Raw genomic sequence first — 21,859 nt, forward strand, 5'->3', positions numbered from 1 at the left:
TGTTTGCAAATAATTGTTTTTAATAAAATTGACTCCAATATCTTGTAGCTGATACCTCAAAGAACAAAATCATGTCTGGAACGTACGTTTCATTCGGTTTAATAGTTTTTGCACAATTTCATTTTGAACTAGATGTCTGAAAAAAAAGTGGTTGACTTTGAGTAGGCCGCATGATCTAAGTTTTTATCCGAGCGCAATCTGCTTGACAGGAATCGAAAGGGTGAAATGTCAATTTTATTTAGCAATTTAGTTCCCTATACCCACATTCAATATTAACAACAATTACAGCGGTTTAAAAAACGGTAAAAATTCCTTAGTTACAAAATTAAATTTCTCAACGAATTTTCAATTCAACGAGATGCGGTTTTAAAATTTGCTTCGAAAAGTGTTTAGAAAAGAAGAATTTATAATAAATAGACGCTTCTTTCACGGTTTGGGACCTAGCTATGGCCCATTTCATTTCTTTTTTAAACCACGAATGTGACCTTGAATTTTTTGTACCCGATCGTTGCTTACTTATATACTTATATGATCGCAAACGAAGTGCAGATTTTTAAAATAAAACTGTGCTTTACTTTTGCTGCTTGATGATGATAGTTCTGATGTACGTTGAGATTTGTTCGCTTTTTTGATACACTTTGGGTTGTTATAATGTTTGTAACAATTGCCGTAAATTTTAAACAATCCTACTTTGTTCTTAAAATTTTCCAAATGCGACCTTTTGCCGCCATTTCTTTTGCGACTTGACAAAATAAAGAGCTTTATGCTGTCGCCTTTAGTTACTTTTAATTCATCGGTAGGCAATGGATTATCACATACAATGCAATCTTTGTGAATGAATCTGGCCGATGAGCGTTTTCTATTTTTCTGTTATAATTTTGGGAGTTGTCAAATGTTACAAAATGTTTTTAGCGCATTCATTTTTTTATATTTTTTAATAACAACAAATTCAAGATCACAATCGCGGATTAAAAAAACGAAATACGCCATAGCTCGGTCCCAAACCATGCTAGAGACGTCTATTTTTTTTTTAAATTCTTCTTCTCGAATAACTTTTAAAACCGCATTGCACCTTTTCAATTCCTGGCGAGCAGATTGCGGTCGGATAAAAACTGAGACCTTGCGGCCTGCTCAAAGTCAACCACTTTTTTCAAACATCTAGTGCAAAATGGAATTGTATGGAATTGTGCAAAAAGCTAAATTCCTAAGCTAATTTTGTTCTTTGGGGTCTCAGCTACAAGATATAGGTTTCAATTTTATTAAAAACAATTATTTGCAAACAAATAAATTAAATTAAAAATAACGTTTTTAGGCATTTTTTAAAAAATTTGCATCAAAAAATTTGTTTGTTTTTTTTTTCTTTTGAAGTTTTAGAAAAACATCTAAGGAACAAAAAATTCCATTACACCAGTATCCTAAAGTGTACCATTTACGATCTATATCGCTTGCAAAGCAGCAAAACAAAATTTCCAGTCGAATTTGTTTAATAACTCCAGTCCCCAAGTTTCGGGCGAGTGGACTCGGCAGCTCCATTATGTGAGTACTCCTCTCCAGAGATTAAATCCACTTCTTACCTGTAACCGATAACAACACGTACAATCCGTCATTCTATTGGCGTAACAGTTATGGGTAATGAAAGATAACAAATACTGAAGTTAATTATTAGTTGTTAAATTTTCTAATAATTGTTAACTTGTAGCGATGATTCCAAGATTTTGGACTCACGACTATCATCGATCAAATCGTGAAGAGTCTTAACGATAAAATTTCAGAGAAAAAACAAAAAAGATATGGCTGGATCGGCATGATTGATGGCAAGACAAAGAGTACTGCATAACAAGAAGAACCTCTAAATATTTTCAAAAATAAAAATTGATAACTCTAGGATATTTAGATCATGTCGATCCAGCCATATCCTTTATTGTTTTTTCTCTGCATTTTTATCGTTAGATTATTAGCGATTTGACCGATGATAGCCGTGAGTCCAAAATCTTGGAATCATTGAAAGATCGAAAAATAGATTGTTTCATTTTTAGAAAATGTTATTTTATCCGTGTTTCCAGGAAAATCTGAAAAAAACTGAAAAATGTGACTTCTACTACCATCTATTAGCGAGTAGTAATACTTTTTTTTAATTGGGAGGAACTAACTGCCTTACCGACACTGAAACACTAAAGCTAGGTTTCAGAAGTTGGCGTTGTTAAGTTTCGGGTGCGGAAAACCGATCTAGCTAAGTTTTATTTAAAATAAATAACGAGCAAAGCTCGGTCATCCAGGTATTTTAGTATTATATAAATACCTATTTCGACTACCAAGTACTCATCATACATCATTATCACTATAGTATGAATTAGCAAATGGTAATTACTTTTATTATGTATACTACTCGTTGCTAATTTGGTGTGTGTACAATTTATACTTTTCCAAGTATCTAGCAAATTGTGATGTCGGCTAATCAGTTTCGCTTAGGTGACTAGTGTTTGGCAATGGGCGTAATCCCTAATGATATTCAAGTATTTTATCATCTAATTTTGACAAATAAAGTAAAAATAAAAATTACAAACCAAAAATAAATTATAAAAGAAAATAACCTTTATATTTAAAAATCTATTATTAATTCTACAAATTCAACCTTGACTTTGCAATTTTTATTAAATCCGCATTTGGAATAGGACCCTTATAGAAGTTCATTGTTTCATTCTCCAGTTTTTAAATGTAGATGCTTTCATACAGCTAATGGACACTGATGATGACTACTTTATAATAAAAATGTGTATTTTTATTTATAATATAAAAATTGGTCTACGAAATTGGGGAAAAATCGAAAATAATAAGAAAAACCTTATCAGCCTAACCACTGGAATTACCACAGGAAAGGTGTCAAAATCAACCTTAAAAATTAGGAATCACAAATGGCAACTTCTGTGAGCAATGCGACAAAGAAGAAAAAACGATAGAGCATTTGCTGTGTCGTCGCCCAGGACTGGGAAACCGGCGTTCTAAAATTTTTCAAGCAACATCTTCTAAATGGTCTGAAAGAGGCAGCGGGTAAAATGCATCGAGAAAATAATAAATCTGAAAATAATCTGAGACAATACAAGGGGCATCAAGACTCAGAGAGTGATATAGACGATAAAATTGTAAGCAAAAAATGATTTTAGTTTTTGAATCTGATGGACCATTAACGACATACGGAAACTTACTTCTTAAATTACTACTTGTAATTTAGAGAATTTTTCGATTAATATTCCGTAACTTTTATTAAGCAAAGTGGCAAAAAATAATATTTGCTTCATTCTCTTACCAAATTTTTTTTTTTTACAGTAACATTTTGCAGAGATATGAAAAAAGAAAAATATTAAAAGAAAAATTGGTATTTTAACAGGTGAAAACAAACAATTGCCTGAGTTATTTGTTGAAATACTCTGACGTGAAAGTGTTGAATATCAATGCTTGCATTATTTTGTCTTTTTATAAATTAGAAGAGTTTAAAAAACCAACACAATTAGCTTTTGGCTGCCATTTATTTGGTTTTCGAAAATTTTCGAAAGTATTTTGTAGAATTTTTAGTTTTTTTTTTTTTTTTTTCGAGAACGTTTAACAAAATCACGCGTTGAAGCTACTTGAAAATTTCCAACTCTGTACCTTTTATAGCTTAGGACAAAATGGGTAACATTGTTTTGTTCTAATTTGCGCCCTCACGGATAAACAGTGACGTTTACGAAAAAATGTTTCACACAAAAGTTATTTATTTTTTATAAAGAAAATTTTTACATTTAAACTTTTGTTCTATGTCTAACGGTTTACAAGACCCAATTGAGTTATGTTGCTCATTTACGAACTTGATATCTCTTTTGCTTTTTGAGTTATCGCGTCTACAGACGGACAACCGGAAATGGACTAGTAAGATGATTTTATGAACACCTGTATCAAAATTTTGTTCGTAGCCTCAATAGTTTTAGACGTTACAAACTTGGGACTAAACTAAGTATACCTTGATATATATTACATATATACAGTATAGAAATTTTTTAAATATTATTTTTAAATTTCATAAAAACTTAATATTGTTTGTAGTATTCATAGACGATGCTGTCGTACTAGGCTTTCGACAAATATTGGCCGAAGAGAAAAGTAACTGGAATACTTGCATTCTATTTTAAAAGACCAATCCTATAATACCTTACAAAATGAGGTAAGTGAGAATAAAATCATCACTTTTATTAGTTTCGTTCGAGAGTGTATGCTTATAATGAAGCGAAACTTCTATTATTATTTTCGTTTGCCTTTTAAAGGAAACTAATAGTGGCTTTCGTAGTAATGAAAATTGAGTTTTTGCCAGCAGTTTTTAACGTCTTATGTCAGCCATTTGTTAAAGGGGAATCATTGACAAAAAAATGTGTAAAATTTCACAATTTCCGAAAGGTTTTAAAAAATGGAGTGTAATCTTAATACAAAAAAAATGCTTTTCAATTATTATTTTGACATTAATTGCCTGCCTTTTTTATACCATGTACATATGAAATACATCAAGGTATATTAAGTTTAGTCCCAAGTTTGTAACGCTTAAAAATATTTATGCTACCAACAAAATTTTGGAATAGGTGTTCATAATATCACCTAATTGCCGGTTGTCCGCCTGTAAACACGATAACTCAAAAACGAAAAAGATATCAAGCATCTGAATAAGATTTATTATAGGTGTTATATGAAATTGCAAAAGTGACTTGTATCGTGGCTACGATGTCATTTAAGCTACACGGCAAATGTTCTGTTGTGTGACTGCAGAGAGTGGGGGTTTTTGTTGAATACAAATATTATTAATTGATTTGATAACGTTCAATCATTACTAGTATGTGAATGCTTTTGAAAATACGTGTTTGTATTCTATTTATTGGTATTATCTATCGTACTTTAACAATGGGTTATTATTACACAAAACAAAAAAAAGTTCAAATAGTCAAATGGTACTTTCAGGGAAATTCGGCACCGGACTGTGTCAAATTATTTATTGTGCTATTTGGAGATAGGTGATCACCAACCTCTCAAACAGTTATGAATATTATTCATAGTTTTGAAAATTATGCTTGTCTGTCTGAACGTAAAAATTGCCACAAAAAAGATGAAGAAGCTCCACAAAATAATGAACAGAGAGATATAGCAGTTTGTAGTGTACTATTGACGATAAAAAATCTACAAGAGAAGTTGGTGAAGAACTGGGTCTAAGCAACTCTAAATTGTTCTGTTAGCAAAAATTTGGAAACAGAACAATTTCGAATGTTTTAAGTATGAAAAACACCAACAGATTTTACCTGAGGACCCTTATCGCAGGATGGAGTTTTGTGATACTGCGATGGAATCAAGAAAATTATTGGAAGGCGAATCAAGAAAATAATTTAATCAGAAATATATTATTTACTGATAAATTGTCTTTTCCATTAAATAGAAAACATAATCCATCTGTCTTGCAATTTTGGTCTCAGACGAATCAACATAGATATGTTACAACCCAAACTCAGTTTCCACAGAAACTGAATGTCTGGGCTGGGCTATTGGGTGAACATATAATAGGACCATTCTTCATTGACGGATCTTTAGATTCTCAAAAATATTTGAGTTTGTTACAAGATAACATATTGACTGATGTTAGAGCTCTTCCAAAAGACCTGGAATCTGTATGATACCAATAAGATGGTTGTCCTGCACATAATGCCATAATTGTAAGGCAGTTCCTGGAAGAAACTTTCTACAATCACATCAGATATTGTTTAACAAGTGATGGAGGAATATTCGAAAATATGGTTTAACATTTTCTTTTGTCGGAACTATTATTATTTTCTTTTTGGGGTTTTATTTTTCTTTTAATTTGTGTGCATTGTTGTTTTATGTTATACCGTTAATAGAATACTATTATTTATTTTCAAACATTCCACATACAAATAATAAACGATATTCAAAATATAATTTTTAATAGTTAGAAATAAGGCTAGCCCAACAAGACAAAAATGAACATTATTCAACAGACTTTTATTACATGTTAAGGCATACTAAAGTCTGAACCACTGATGAACTTACTAGTTCATGCGTTCAACTATAAAACTCCCACTATCCAAGCAATTCTGTCATACTCGTGATATTTATAATGCCTAGATGTAATGCGAACTATGTGTATAGTATATGCAGGTACCTATTGCTATACCATGTATATAAAATATACCAAGGTATACTAAGTTTAGTCACTAGTTTGTAACGCTTAAAAATATTGATGCTATGAACAAAATTTTGGTATAGGTGTTCATAAAATCACCTAATTAGTCCATTTTCGGTTGTCTGTCAGTTTGTCATAACGATTACTCAAAAACGAAAAGGGATATCAAGCTGAAATTTTTATAGCGTGCTGAGCACCTAAAAAGTGAGGTCGAGTTCGTAAATGAGCAACATAGGTCAACTGGGTCTTGGGTCCGTAGGACCCATCTTGTAAACCGTTAGAGATAGAACAAAAGTTTAAATGTAAAAAATGGTTCTTATATGTTATGTTGGTATGATAACGTTACTTTAGTGGAAACTTTTTTATTGGTGCTAATTATCAAATACTAGCTTGTCTAGGAAAAAACTCAGATTGAAGGTAATTTGATTTTGGTATTCTAGAATTTGAAATCAAATTTGATTCGATTTCTTATGACAGAACGAAGTTATGTTGTTGTTATTTGAGGTTATTTCGGTGTAAGCTAACGTAAAAATTTTTGGTTGATCATAACGATTTGAATTTAAAAAGAAGCCATTGAATGAAAATAATTAAAATATTACTAAGTCCAAAATTTTAAGTATGTTAATTGAATAGCAATAATAAGCAGTTATGTGTTATGCATTTGGAAACCATTATGAAATTGAAACTAAGCTGACGGAAGCAGTTATCTTACCATAAAAATCTAGCCAAATATTGAAATACTCCTCTCCATTTTTAAGCAACCTTTCCAACGAATCATTAGAGAAATAGTATAACAATGAAATTTTCAAGTCGATTTATCTACCTAGAAAGTTCTAGAAGATTGATAACTATATATAGATATGGATAGGTAGGTATAATAGATGAGTAACTGAATAAACAGCGGCTAAATTAATAATAATAATTAATAGTGAAAGTCATTTTAGAATATAGCTCATGCGCCTACTGAATATAAGGCATAAGTTTAATTTTTTCATAAAAAGATAATATTCACCCAGAATCTAAATACAGCTCTGTAAGCATGTTTGCGAATTGCGAATATACACTTTATAGAAGTACTCTATGGCGTAGTTTGAACTTGGGTACCAATTTGTTGCATGGTACGTTTTCTGGTTATGTCGTAATCAAAATCAAAATTTCCAAATCTCTAGTAAGCAGCAATTCAACAATTTCACATACAAATTTTTACCTATCGACTTAATCGGACTTGTAAAATTGCGCAAAAATTTATAAACCGCGAGAAAACATGATTTCGGTATATAAGAGGCTGGGAAGTTGATACTGCCAAAGCCAATTCTTCAGCATTAACTGAATTCACATAAAATTTCCAACACTCTGCCTCTGGCTCAATTTGAAAGGCCTATATAGGTGCGTAAATCCACTTTAGTAAAGGGTAGAGTTAGAAATTTAACATCCACAAAATGTACTTTGTTGACAGTAACTCAACTCAGATACAAATATTCAACCCTCTAGCCCATTTTAGAAGTAAGTTTGCAAAACGGTAATAACCACGAGTAAAGTGACTTTTACTTTAAGAATACTCTCCAAACTATTTTGCTTAATAAACAGTCCAATAGCTCGAATTTCTGGACATATTTGAACTAAAGGAGGCCGCTGAAGGTACCCAAATGTAGGAGATATAAAAAGGGTTATAATGCATCTTCATCACTTTCCATTAATAATTGATACAGAGCATAAGTCTTCGGGAGAAATATGACTAAAAATCAAGCAACTTTAGTTGAAAACTGGTAATGGCAAACTTTAGGCAAGAAGAGTTTTTAACACTACCATTACCATCTTGCTTTGACATAACATGAAATTCAGTGAATTTTTTTTTTTTTTTGGTGAAAAAAAAATCCTTTTTATTCAAACACGGCATTTTAGCCGGATAGCGTACCAAATGACAACTTGATACCCAAGTAGAAATTATTTATAAGACACTTTTTGAAATAAAATTATTTTATACCCACAGAGCTAGGGTCCAGATCCAGATAAATATGTATTTTTATAAAGAACCAACGAATTTAAAAAAATTTAATTTCGACTTAAAAATTTATTTGAAACATGCTGGTTGTTAGTAAAATTATTTTTGTTTTTAAAAAAAAAACTTTAATTCCATTAAACCGATTAATGTTGTTCAAAGTAGATCAAACTTTAGTTACACTATAGATTTATTCAATTACAATTCTATGCTTCAATTTTGAAAAATCTTCAAATTATCATATATTTCCTTTAAGATAGAAATAGGAGCACGCTGTTGAATAATTTCTATTCAAAATTTACGCTGTTTTCATGCCCTCATTCTTTAATATTTCATTGAAGAATATATTCTATTAAATAGTTTAAAATGATACCCGGCTGGTACATGGGTATAAATTTTATGCCCTCTTCTGAAATCGACTAACATTGATGTTTTCAATCAAATGCCATTAATTATGATTGACTGTTGAACTCTTTCAAAAACAAATGATTAAAATTTCGAAATTAATTATTTCAAATAATTGATCTATTGTGTAACATTAATTTGACCTTTTTTTGAATAATTTGTCAATATAAAAGTGCTTACAATCAATATCTGAAGTTGGAAGCAAACTGTCTTCGTAATCATTTTCAGATACACAATCAAGTATACTTAAAAGTGTCATTGTAAGACGTAGTAAATCACTGAAGCTATAGAACCCAAAATAGATTAAATCTCTTGCTAATTTGACTACCTGAAACAAAATTATAGAAGTAATAACATCGAACCGTAATGTGATCATCCAAACGGTTGATCGTAATAGAGAGAGACCTAAACCAAGTTCGCGTATATCTGCCTTCGTCTGTCATATATTAACTCTATGAAATACACAGACATGCGCGTGTTTATACAATAATTCAAAATATTAATATAGCGCTTTGTCAGACTGAGACAAAGAGAGAAGATGGTCCTTTTTTCGTTCTCTTTTTTAACGGCCAACAATTCACTTATTGCGTTTACTATGCTTTCAAGCCTCTGTTATACATAACCTCTTTAAACAAAATATCTATAACTCCAAGAGAAAGTCACAGAAAAAATGTTATATTTTATAAAAAGGTAATATAAACTTTATTTTCGGCTATGTTTTAGTTAAAAGTTAAATTAAGGGTCTCAAAAACACAATACAAACTTGGCAAACAAAAAACTGTTTAAAATTTTTTCTTCAGTTTTTGATTTGTAAAATCAATTCTCATATCACACAAATAAAAAGTTGAGAAAAATTAAGTTTTTACTTTTCCTCTTTTTATTCTCTTGGAGCTAAGCAGCATTTCTTAGCAAGCTATGTCCAAGGATGCAACAAAATGTTTCTTATGAATTTTAATTTAATAAAATCAATTTGCAGAGAAGCTTTGAGATGTTAAATTTTAAAAATTTTTTTTTGGCCCATTTTTAACTACACAAAAAGGACAGTTTCAAAGATAAATAACAATTAAGGGCACAAAAGAAGATTATAATTTTTACGTCGTTTCTCTATGGTAAAAAAAATTAAAAAAGTTATTTTTTAAAAAAATTGAAATTTTAATAGCTTTGAGAAAAAAAAAAAGGCGTAAAAAGATGCAATTTTGCATTATTGTTAATCAATTTTGCGAGAAAACGAAAAGTGGGTCAGTGATAAAACTTTTTTACAAGATAATTTAGTTTTTCGAATGATATGAGACAAATTTAAATGTGATGTTTATTTAAGAAAATACAGGATTTTAAATCCAAATATGTCAATTTTGCTTGGAATGCCAATATGTTGGTCTAATAAGCTCACACTTTCAACTCTCCGTACAAAGCGGTAAGGTATGATAAAAATTTTTGAGCAATACATTGCTAAGCTAGAAAAAACAAGTATTCAAATGATCCATAGAGGTTCAAATTTGATAAATTACATTTTGTGTTTTTAAAATTAAAATTTAAAATTTTGTGTTTTTAAAATTTATTCCAATAGAATTACGGATTGTACGTGCTGTTGATGGATATGAGATCAGAAGTGGTTTTAATCACTGGAGGAGGGTACTCACATAATGGACCTGCCGTGTCTAATCGCCCGGATCCTGCAGACTGAAGTTTTTTTATGCCTTGCAAGCGATATAAATCGTAAATGGTGCACTTTAGGATACTGGTGCTATGGAATTTTTTGTTCCTTAGATGTTTTTCTAGAACTATAATAGAAAAAAAAAATTTTCAGTTTAATTTATTTGTTTTTAATAAAATTGACCCCTATATCCTGCAGCTGATACCTCAAAGAGCACAATTAGCTTTGGAACGTTTCATTCGATCTAATAGTTTTTGCACAATTCCATTTTACACTAGATATCTGAAAAAAGTGGTTGACTTTGAGCAGGCCGCAAGGTCAGATTTTTTCCCGATCGCTATCTGCTTGATGGGAATCGAAAGGACGAATTGTCAATTTTATTTAGCAATTTTGTTGCCTATACTCTTAATATTCAATATTAACAATAATTAGAGCGGTTTAATAAACGAATCTTTTCAACTTAACGAGATGCGGTTTTAAAATTTGCTACAAAAAGTGCTTCGCAAAGAGGAATTTCAAAAAAATAAACCTCTCTAACACGGTTTGGGATTTGCATTTTATGTGATAATCTATTGCCTACCGATGGTATAAAAGTAACTTAAGGAGACAGCATAAAGCCCTTTATTTTGTCAAGTAAAAAACTTTGTAGTTTTCAGCAAGTAAAAGTTTGATGTTTAACAAGAAATTTGCTTTTTTTTTGTTTTTCGTAACAACAAATTTAAAGTCACAATCGTGGTTAGAAAAAACGAAAGGACCATAACTCGGTTCCAAACCGTGTAAGAGAGGCCTTTTTTTTTAATTTCTTCTTTTCGAAGCAAATTTTAAGCCGCATCTCGTTAAGTTGTAAATTCGTTGAGAAAATTAATTTTGCAACTAAGGAATTTTCGCCGTTTTTTAAACCGCTGTACTTGTTGTTAATATTGAATATGGATATAGGTTAATACTCAATATGGATATAGGCAATAAAATTGTTAAATAAAATTGACATTTCGCACTTTCGATTTCCGTCAAGCAGATTGCGATCGAAAAAATCTCTCTCGCGGCCTGCGAAAAAAAACGATCGAAAAAAGACCTTGCGGCCTGCTTAATGTCAACCACTTTTTTCAGACATTTAGTGCAAAATGGAATTGTGCAAAAACTATTAGATCGAATGAAACTTTCCAAAGCTATTTGCTCTTTGAGGTGTCAGCTGCAAGATACAGGGGTCAATTTATTTAAAACAATTATTTGCAAACAAATTAATTTTTTTTCGCAAAAATTTTCAACAAAAAAACTTTTTTTTGGGGTATTTTTCTATTCAGGTTCTAGAAAAACGCATAAGCAACACAAATTTCCATAGCACTTTATCCTAAAGTGCACCATTTACAAATTATATCGCTTGTAGGAAAGCGAATGAAAATTTTTAGCCGAATTTGTTTTTTGATAACTCCAGTCCCCAGGTTCCGGGCGAGTGGATTTGGCAGATCAATTATGTAAGTACTCTCCTCCAGAGATTAAAACCACTTCTGATCTGTAACCGATAACAACATGTAAGCCATATCTTTTGCCGTTATTCTATTGGCCTTATTTACTTTTTAATACTTTGGATGAGTATATTTATGTTAATTTAAAATTCCTAATTATTTTTATAACATGTTTTATTATCATACTGAGACTTTTAATTGTTTAATAGAAATTATTTTTAAAACTGCATAAACCAATACATGCATGGAAAAAAGATATTATATATCTTTTTTTAAATGAATTTAATTAACTACATATTTTTGTGTAGAATGTCTTCTCAAAACAATTTGGAACAGAATTTGTTTTAAATTTCTCTTCTGTGTAGGTACTGTAGAAAATGAAGCATTTGACATAGGAAAAAATTCCGCGCCAGTATATTTTTATGGGAGTCGCTACAAGATGTTTGCCTGAGTGTACTCAACAAAATCAGTCATTCGAACTTATGCATTTTCGATTTATGCGCATAAAGTCAAAAATATAAATTTTTTTATATATGTAGTTGAAATTGAGGCTAAAATATGTGTTTGTTTAAAACGCTTTTATATCAAAAACGATGAGGTTAGGTAATAAATGTCAAGAAACATAATGGTACAGGAGCTCGCAACATCGGCAAAACAATAATTTTATTATGGCACAAAAGAATGTTTATTTTCAATAACGAGTTTGGCTAAAATCCGACTTTTTTTAAATGCTTATATCTCGAAAATGGTGAGGTAAAAAATGCCAAGGACAAAAAAATGCTTAGAATCGCTTCAAATATAAAATCCAATAGTTTTTGAAAATGTTAAATAAAGATAATGTGGTGATCGAAAATAGTGTACTTGCCTCCCACTTTATGGGCGTAAATAGATAATGTACAGGTTTGCATGAATATAATTTTTTGTTGAGCACACTCAGACAAACATTTTTCAACGATCTCATAAAAATCTACTGACGCGGAGTTTTCTCCTGGGTCAGATTGTTTTTGCGATTTCATTTCCTCGATTATAAGTAGTATAATTACTTTTCAAAATATTATTAAAAGATATTTAATGATTATTTATTTAACAATTTAGGTAATCTCAACACGTTTTTGGTGTTTTCGAAAATTACACGGAAAAATCAATCAAGCAATAAAAATTTATATTTAGAAATACAATTCAAACACATTATAAATTATTTTCAACACATTAAATTTCTAGTAGTGCAGTTTTAGAACTTGGTCGGTTTAAAAAAATGACCTGACACCTACATTATAAGACATTTGAATAATGTCATTAAAATTCAAAAATATATGAATTCACTGAAACAATGAAATAAAATTATTATTTCACTGAAACCGCTAAGATTACGCTACCAATACGTCAATAGCATATTAGTAAAGCAGTTGTCCGTGAAAATTGTCTTATCATCATGTAAAATGCCTTTACCAATCATGCCTACTACATCTCACTGTGACCGGTTGTCGCCTTTCTCATACATTTTCTATTTTCCTTTCCTTGGACCTCAAAACAGGTAAAAAACAACTCACTGGCAACTTTTAAGCCGCGGAGAGATTTTTAAAGTCGCGGAATTTTTTTTGTCAGTTAAAAAGTTTTGAGGAAAAAAGTTTCTGACTGAAGAAATAAGTTGGTAAAGGTTAAAATTATTGTAGATAGATTTATTTTTATATTCAATGAATCGAAATAACATAGACTGTTCTTATCTTGCTAATTAGTTGAAATTTGCAATCAAAAATGAAAACAACCAGAACAAGTTTTTGGTTTCTACTAAGAGCGAAGCTCTGGTGTCTTGAATCAGAAATTGACTTTAGTACTGCCAAATATTGAAAATCTTTTAAAATAGTGACGTTTTATGATGCTGATCACCCCTATGAAACAACATTTTTTTATAGCAATTTCAACATTTTGGTAGCAGAAAAGTCAATTTCCGATTCATAACCCTAGATAGAGCTCCAGCACTTTTAATGCAAGCAAAAAATTTGTTCTAATTACCTCATTTTTTGACCGATTACAAATTTCAGTTACCAAAAATGTCAGCCAAAGTGATTTCCATTCATTAAATATATAAATAAACCAATCTTAATTATTCTGAATCTTATAAATTCATGGATCGAACTTTTAGCTAACAAAAAACCATTTCCTTCCTCTTTCTCCGTGACATAAAATATATCAGTTAAGAGTTTTTTAATTGTTTTGAAGTCCAAACTTAAAACTTTTAAAGTGAGCTGCTTAAGACATAGAAAAACAAAATTAATATTGTAGGAAAAGGCGACAATTGAATTTGTATACATGAATCAGTGAGTGAGCTACACTTAAGTTTACATACATTAACTAAATTAGGGTTAAATAGATTAAATTACTCACCTCAAATGTTAACTTATTTTGCTCAACATATGACCATTTTGTTGCTACAATATTGCATAAATAATCCTCTACAAAAATGATTGTTGTGCTAAATTTAGCACGGACAGCTTCTTTGTTTGAATCTGGTGTCTTGTTACTGTCATAACTAAAATCAAAATATGATTTATATACAACACAGACAACAAAATTAATAAGTAATTGAAAGTCCTCCCATACCTCCAGTTACCGAAACTTATCTTTAAGCTCCCGGAGGGAAACATAAAGATTCTCTTACATTAATTAAATTTTTGATTGCTTTTCAAAGTACCCTAGTCAAAAAATTATTTGAAGAAAGTCTTAATAAGTCTTCAAAACTCTTAAGTTTTAGAAACTCTGAAAAAGTCTTAATTTCTCAACGTTTTTGGACAGTCCAATTCAGAGTCATTCAGTCTGAATTAGAAAGCCCAAAAACGTTTAGAAATTCAGAGTTATTCCGAGTTCCTAAGGGTTTTTAAAACTTTTTTTTTTAAGTTTTTAAGTTTTTTTTTTATTTTTTTAAGAGTTTTTTTTTTTATTTTAGTTTTTTTTCCTTTCTCAAATATTTTTCGGTCAGGGTAAATTAAATTTTTTTCAAATTATGCAATGTAATTCTCCTCAGATGCAATTATGTACAGCTTTCTTGATTACTATTCACTTGGTTGCATTAACTACTTTGCAAGGATAGCTTATTATAATATTATTAAATATTAATATTATTTAAACATAGTAACTTACTCATGAATTGACATTTTAGAAGGAATTTCAGACCATAAACGTGCATATTTGACCGGCGTAACTGGTTCTTGTGGATCTCGATCTACATGCAAGTGTAACATCAGTCTACAAAATGATGCACGAAGACCATACGAAACATTTTCGTCTGCCATACACCTAAGTAATTTAAATGTATTATTACATTCTAATCATTTTGAGTGGAACCAATTCAATTTTTTCGATTCTTGATATCCCGTTAAAAAAATAATTTATCTTTGAATTAATTCGTGCAAAACTGAAAATCCTTTTAATTACTTTGTTTTCCATTTAAATGTAGGGATATGAAGTTTTTAATTATAATTGTTTTGTATGATAAACGGTTTTTGAGTTAAAATCTAAAATTTATTGGAAACATCTAAAATTTATTGGAAAAAGGAACAAAGAACTTTTGAAGTTGCTAAACATGACGATTTTTTGAGATAAAATTTTATTGACGTATTTAAAATTGAATAAAAAATACTTACTTCAAAATTAGGTCAATATCCAAATGAGGTGATAAATTATTGAGTGCTAAATATTGACGATTCAAACACATATTTGAGAATAAATTTAACTGATGTCGATAATAATCTTGTATGGCAACATTACGCGGAATTCCTAATTTAGCACCTCTACATAATTCTAACAAGGACATAGATGTTTGTCCGTTATTCCAACTCACAATGACTTCGTACTCATCGGGATAAAGTGGTTCCATTAAACCAGGGTCATGATCATTTTCTTCTATAACTTCAACATCAGCTTCGCCATTTTCAAAAGTATCACTTATTATCTTTACCATTCTAAAATAAAAAATTCTTGTTTAGCCTATTAATTATTGTAAACTTAAATTGACATATAGCACAAGCAATATACACAAATGGACGCTGGGCTTTTGATAGAGAAAGGGTTGATTTCACTTCCATGGTATATATATATATATATATATATATATATATATATATATATATATATATATATATATATATATATATATGTATATATAAATCTCATGGAATATAATTTTTATTAAAAACCCGGCTAAATCTAACCGGCTCAGCGGCTTAGCGAGTCTTTAAACGTTTGGCTATTGACTGATAAGTTTCGGGTTTGAATCCAAGCAGCGGTAGTGTGAAAAATTATAAAATTAATGGGGGAGGTAAAATTGATCACACTGTCGTCGCTTGTATAAGAACGAAGTAACCGACTCCATCCACATCATAAAAATGGTATTGCATATTGGATGTAGTTTAAAATAAAATAAATAAAGATTAAAAATTAATGATGTGATAGGCCTCTGTTATAGATAGATGTCTGGAAAGCGGAGGTTAAACCCCATTATTATTATTTATTATATAATTTAAAAAATTTAATTTAATTTTTTACAGTGGAAAAACAACTTTTCTATAACGGTTTATTTTCTGAAATTGTTATATGTTATCAAATAATAATTTCGCTATTAGTTATTTCAAACCTGCGAAAAATAATTTTATTATACTGAATTATTGAACACAATTTAATTACTATACATGTAAATAAGAGCAAATGAACAAAAGATTTTCAATTATATATTTTATTTATCTTATTCTTTTCAACTGTCTGCACTGCTGTTTTCACTCCATATCAACGACTTTAGCCAAAAGATGGAAGGGATTAACACTTTAGCACGATGTATGAAAGGAAAGGAAATTAAAGTTTTTCTTTTTGCAGACGATATGGTTTTACTATCTATCTCAGTCTGAAAAGGGCTTTAAAAAAGCTGGAAAACTATACCAAAAAATCAAAGCCAGAAGATGTGTGCTGTTCTTGTCAGTTTGCGAAAGTTTATATATAACCATAGTAACTTTCCCGTCAGTGTCAGCATTAATATATTCCAAGCAATGATTTTGCCGATCTTAACTTATGACTTTACTTAACTATCAAACTGTCAATATTTTTATTTGACATAATTTCTATAAAGAAATACTGTGTGTCGCTAAATTTACCTTTAATTTTGCGGTTGACCTAGAAATGAGAATTAAACCAGTCCTTTGTGTGTGCTGTGTTTGGGTTAAAAATGGAATGATCTCTTTCTAGAAAACTACAAGGGCTAGGATTATCTAGCTTGAGCAGTGAGAGCGAAAATCTTCAAGTTAAAAACGACTAGAGGAAGTTTCTTTGACCAACTTAAACAATGACATCAAATATAAATAGACTTAGCCTCTTCGGCAGGCTCAACCATTATCAGCAGAGAGATAAGTTTGTAAATATCACGAGTAGAAACGAAAGACACCTAATTGCCAACTTCAGGCTTTACAGCTTTAAATGGAACTCTAAGAAGATCGACGTCTAAGAGTATGCGTGTTGTGTAACGCAGCAGAGAGCGTAGAACATTTATTAGAGGATTGCTATGGAACCGAAGGAGAAAACAGGACCGTATTACATAAAAAAAAATTTGTTTAAGGTTGAAGACTTTCTCAGCATATCTGCCCCAACAGCTACAAAACAAATGACATGTTATTTAAAATATATTTTGGATCGCAGAGAAGCCTATAATCACTTTACACCATTTTAATTATTAATTAATGATATTTAAGGGAATAAAAAGGAAATAAGGATTTATATTATTTTTATGATTTGAGGGAAATTTTATTTATTTTATGACTAGTTTTAAAAAAGAAAGAAATGTATTTATTTTACTACTACCAGAATTTTTGATTTGTATTATTTATGTAAATTTGATTAGCTTCGGTATGTCAATAAAGATTATATCTAAACAAAGTGTAATAAGTAACAAATAATTTATTGGTAGAATTGAAAATCTTTTGTTCCTTTGTGCTCTTGTTTATAAAACTTAACAAATACATTACTCTTATTTACATGTATAAAAATTAAATTGTGTTCAACAATATAGTATGTATAATAAAATTATTTTTCGCAGCTTTTTGCATATATATTTTACAATATTCTTAATTTGCAACTAGTTTCGGATCTTTCTAATCTTTCTTCAGGCATTCTACAAATAAGAATATAATATCTGGATGACCTAGCTTTGCTCGGTATTTTTTGAGTTAAAAAGACACAAATTTTATCACTAATATAAGACCGTTTAAAATGTCTCCACACAAATACCAATTTGAATGTCCCGGTAATGTATTTTATTTCGTTAACTACGATAGACACCAATAGATGTTAGGAACAGTCATATTTTGCAGTGCATGTTTCAATTTTTCTTAAAAAGACGGATAAAACGACGTTTTTTTAAATGAAACCTAGCCAGATCGACGTTTCGCCCCAAAAAAAACCATGAATACTCATTTTCATGAAAATCGTTTCAGTCATTTCCAAGATATAATATATATTTGCTTGTTTAAATATATAAGATATATACAAAAAGCTTTTAAAAAAATTATTGATCATTTTACCATTAAAATAAGAGTAAACAAGTGAAAACAAACAATTGACTGAGTTTATTGTTGAAATACCATGTATAAACAGTGTTGATTATGCAGTTTGTTTTTTATGTTATGTAAGTTAAGAAGTTAAGAAACATAAATAAACAAACACATACATAATATACGTATCGTATAAATTTAAAATATAAACAATAGGCAACATGTATGTACATATTGTACAGGGTAACCCATTTTAATCGATGGAACTAACATTTACACTCATAAAAAACTAACATTTTTTATTTAAAATATTATTTCGAAAATCATTAGCTTTCAGAGATAGTCCCGTTTCAAAAAATTGAATCATCTTGACCTTACTTTTAGCATTACTCAGAAACAAAGATTGAGATATATTAACATAATTTAACTAAAAAAATATTTAAATTGTAAAAAGCAGTTTAACGATTGGGAATGGTGAAGGAGGTTATAAGGAATATAAAATAAGCCTATTTCCCATCAGAAAAGTAAGAGGGTGTTTTTGGGGGATGAAAAAGGAGTGGTAATTTGTATAATTGCGTTTTCTCACTAAAATTGCGTTCAAAATGAAATGTGTTCAATACAAAAGTTCTTGATTATGCCAAAATCTAGAACTTTTATATAACATTTTTAATATAACCTCATAAATTCCGAAAAAATGGTAAAAACCGTTCCTTTTTGGGTCATTCAAATGAAAAATGTACTTCAGAAAATCATCGTACCAGATTCATTCATTGCTCATTTTTTTTGTTTTTACCTCTGTATTCACAAAAAATGAAGATACCATATACCAACGACTTAATGACACGCGCGAAAATACAAAAAAATATTATTTTTCAATAATTAATTTTTTAATAACTGTTGATTAAATAATTGTGTGTAAACGTTCTAAAAAATGGTTAGATATTGTTTTATTTGCAAGGAATATTGTTTTATTTCACAAGTAGACATGTATCACAGGTTAGTTAGTTAGTAAGTTTAATTATTAAATAATATTTATTAAATAGCAATTATTATGTTATAAATAGACGCCAGGATATTATATTGTATATTATGACATGCGAATTAAAAATCTCATTTATTATCCTTCTCAATCATCTTGGAGAGGTGATTCTCACTCTGTCACCAGTTTCAGTTAGTACATTTTCAAAGCCGTCAGCATCTTCAAAAACGTAATTAAGGAGGATTTCTCGATTTTTCTACGTGAGTAATCAAATTTTTCTAACTATTATGTTATCTGCATTTTATTTTGGACTTAATTTTTTTTTTTTTTTTTTTTTTTTTTTTTTTGTAGTAGGATCGATAAGCATGTTTATTATTTTTAAGTTTTGAGAATTTAGTAATTAAAATATTCAGCTGTTTGAATTAAAAAAAATTTATTTTACATAATTATCTACAAAGTGTGCATTTACAAATAAGGAAATAATCTAAGCCAATCTTGGTCTATTTTTCAATATATCAATTTCACTTTCATTATCCGATGCTACACTAAACTCTGATTCTTCTTCACATTCAAACGTTTCTCCTAAATCACACAGTTTCTCGGCTGTTGCATGTTTCTGGTTCAATGAAAGATGTGGCTGCTCTGATTCATAATCAACATCTTCAGAGTCATTCAAAGTTGCTGTTACTTTTTCAACGTTCGAACAATCGGCTGAACCATGACATTTTGAGCATAATCTGTGAATTTAAAACCATCGTTTTCTGCAACTTCTGCAACAAGAACCCCGTTCACAGCTACAAGAGATATTTTTAAGTAAATTTTCTGGCACAAGTGGATCTTCAGTGAAACGAGGCTGTAATATTTTTATCTTATTTGCACTCACTTCTTGCCACCCCCACTTTGTATCAGGTAATTTTCTTCCAAGCCACGTTTGCAGTTGAAAGTAACATGTAAAAGTGGTGATTATCTTTGAAAATGTACTAACTCGAACTGGTAACAGAGTGAGAACCACCTCGCCAAGATGATTGAGAAGGATAATAAATGAGATTATTAATGCGCATGTCTTAATATTCAATATCCATTATAAAATCCTGATGCGTATTTACAACATAATAATTGCTATTTAATAAATATTATTTAATATTTAAACTTTACTAACCTGTAATACATGTCTACTTGTAAAATAAAACAATATCTAACCATTTTTTAGAACTTTAACGAAAAAATTATTTTAAAAAAATACGATTCTATATAAAAAAATTTCAGAACTCCGATTTTTCGAAATAAGAAACTGATCTTGGGCTCCTTCCTTTGCCAGAAAACGCGTGATCTTCTTTAAATCTTTTAGTGACTTTTTCAAAAACTTTAAGGGATTAGGGGCTGTCAGAATTTTCAAAAAATCGATTTTTTTGCATTTTCTCAACTATAATATCTTGAAAATATTGTCTGAAATTTCAAGAGAATCCGACGAATACTGTTTTTTTGTCTGAAAATTTGATATAAAATTGGCTAAGTCCGACATTTTGTTTATTTAAAAAAAAAAAAACAAGAAACTTCACGCACTACATTCACTATTAAAATATTAAATTTTTTTTAATTGAATGATTTCTTGTGGACCCATACCTATAGAACCCATACATATATCGATAAATTCTCTAACTGTCTCTAATCCCTTAATTAAAATAGTTTAAACTTACTTGGTTTCAATTAAAATATCAGCATTTTTTTGACTCAACACACTTTTGCATATTAACTCTTGCGTAACAGCAATTGCTTTTTTATTCGATATACAAAGATCCGATAAATAATCTAAAAATCTTGACTCCCAATTAGACATATTTTTTCTCACTAAGCCAACAAACGTTTCTATTTCATTTGCTGTAATATGCTTTTCTAATAATTTTCTATTATTATGTAACAGTGCAGTGATAGTATCCTCAGCTAATATATCGTAGCCAATTTGTTTTTGCATAAATCCAAAATGTTTTGCAATATATTCCTGAAATAATTCATATTATTTATATCAATTAAATTTGTATACAAACCTAAGCAAACCAAAGGTTGGGAAAACCTAAGCAAACTTTTGAACATATCAAATATTATAAGAAAATAAGGCCCGATCAAAATTTTTTCTGGTCGGAATAAGAGATTTACTGTGACTATGACATTAGCTTTCAAAATCGCTCATAAATAAATCAACTCATATTGATTTAAAACATAAATAAATCTTATTTACAAATGGTATATGGGGTTGAAACTTTTTCTATCTTCATATAATTTTATCTATTTTCATATTATGAATTTTTCAAATTTTTTCAACCTATCTATAGTTTTTAAAACTCTATTTTTTCCAAGTCATTCTGAAATTGTGAGCATTTCTCTCTATGAAATATTAGAAAATTATATGAAGATATAAAAAGTTTCAACCACATATACCATTGGAAAAGTAGAATTTATTCATCTTTTAAATCGATCGTGAGCATAATGCTCATAACGTGAGTGCTGACGAGTTATGAAAATGAGTTAATTTATAAGCGACTTTGAAAGCTAATGTCAAAGTTATAGTAAATTTCCTGTCAAGGTGTAAGCAAAAAAATATTAATTTCGAAAATATTTCAGCC

The 21,859-nt window shown here is 29.7% G+C and overlaps 1 protein-coding gene across 1 annotated transcript in view; it reads right to left on the reverse strand.

Annotated features, from left to right (window-relative positions):
• LOC123302680 (inositol 1,4,5-trisphosphate receptor) overlaps window positions 1-21,859 on the reverse strand; it is a 173,878-nt gene that overhangs the window by 126,848 nt on the left and 25,171 nt on the right. Inside the window, 5 exon segments of the mRNA XM_044885721.1 lie at window positions 8,793-8,940; window positions 14,115-14,259; window positions 14,868-15,023; window positions 15,371-15,688; window positions 20,936-21,237. Coding sequence (XP_044741656.1) covers window positions 8,793-8,940; window positions 14,115-14,259; window positions 14,868-15,023; window positions 15,371-15,688; window positions 20,936-21,237 — 1,069 coding nt within the window.

Source organism: Chrysoperla carnea, chromosome X (assembly GCF_905475395.1).
Source record: "Chrysoperla carnea chromosome X, inChrCarn1.1, whole genome shotgun sequence".
NCBI classification, from domain to species: Eukaryota; Metazoa; Arthropoda; class Insecta; order Neuroptera; family Chrysopidae; genus Chrysoperla; species Chrysoperla carnea.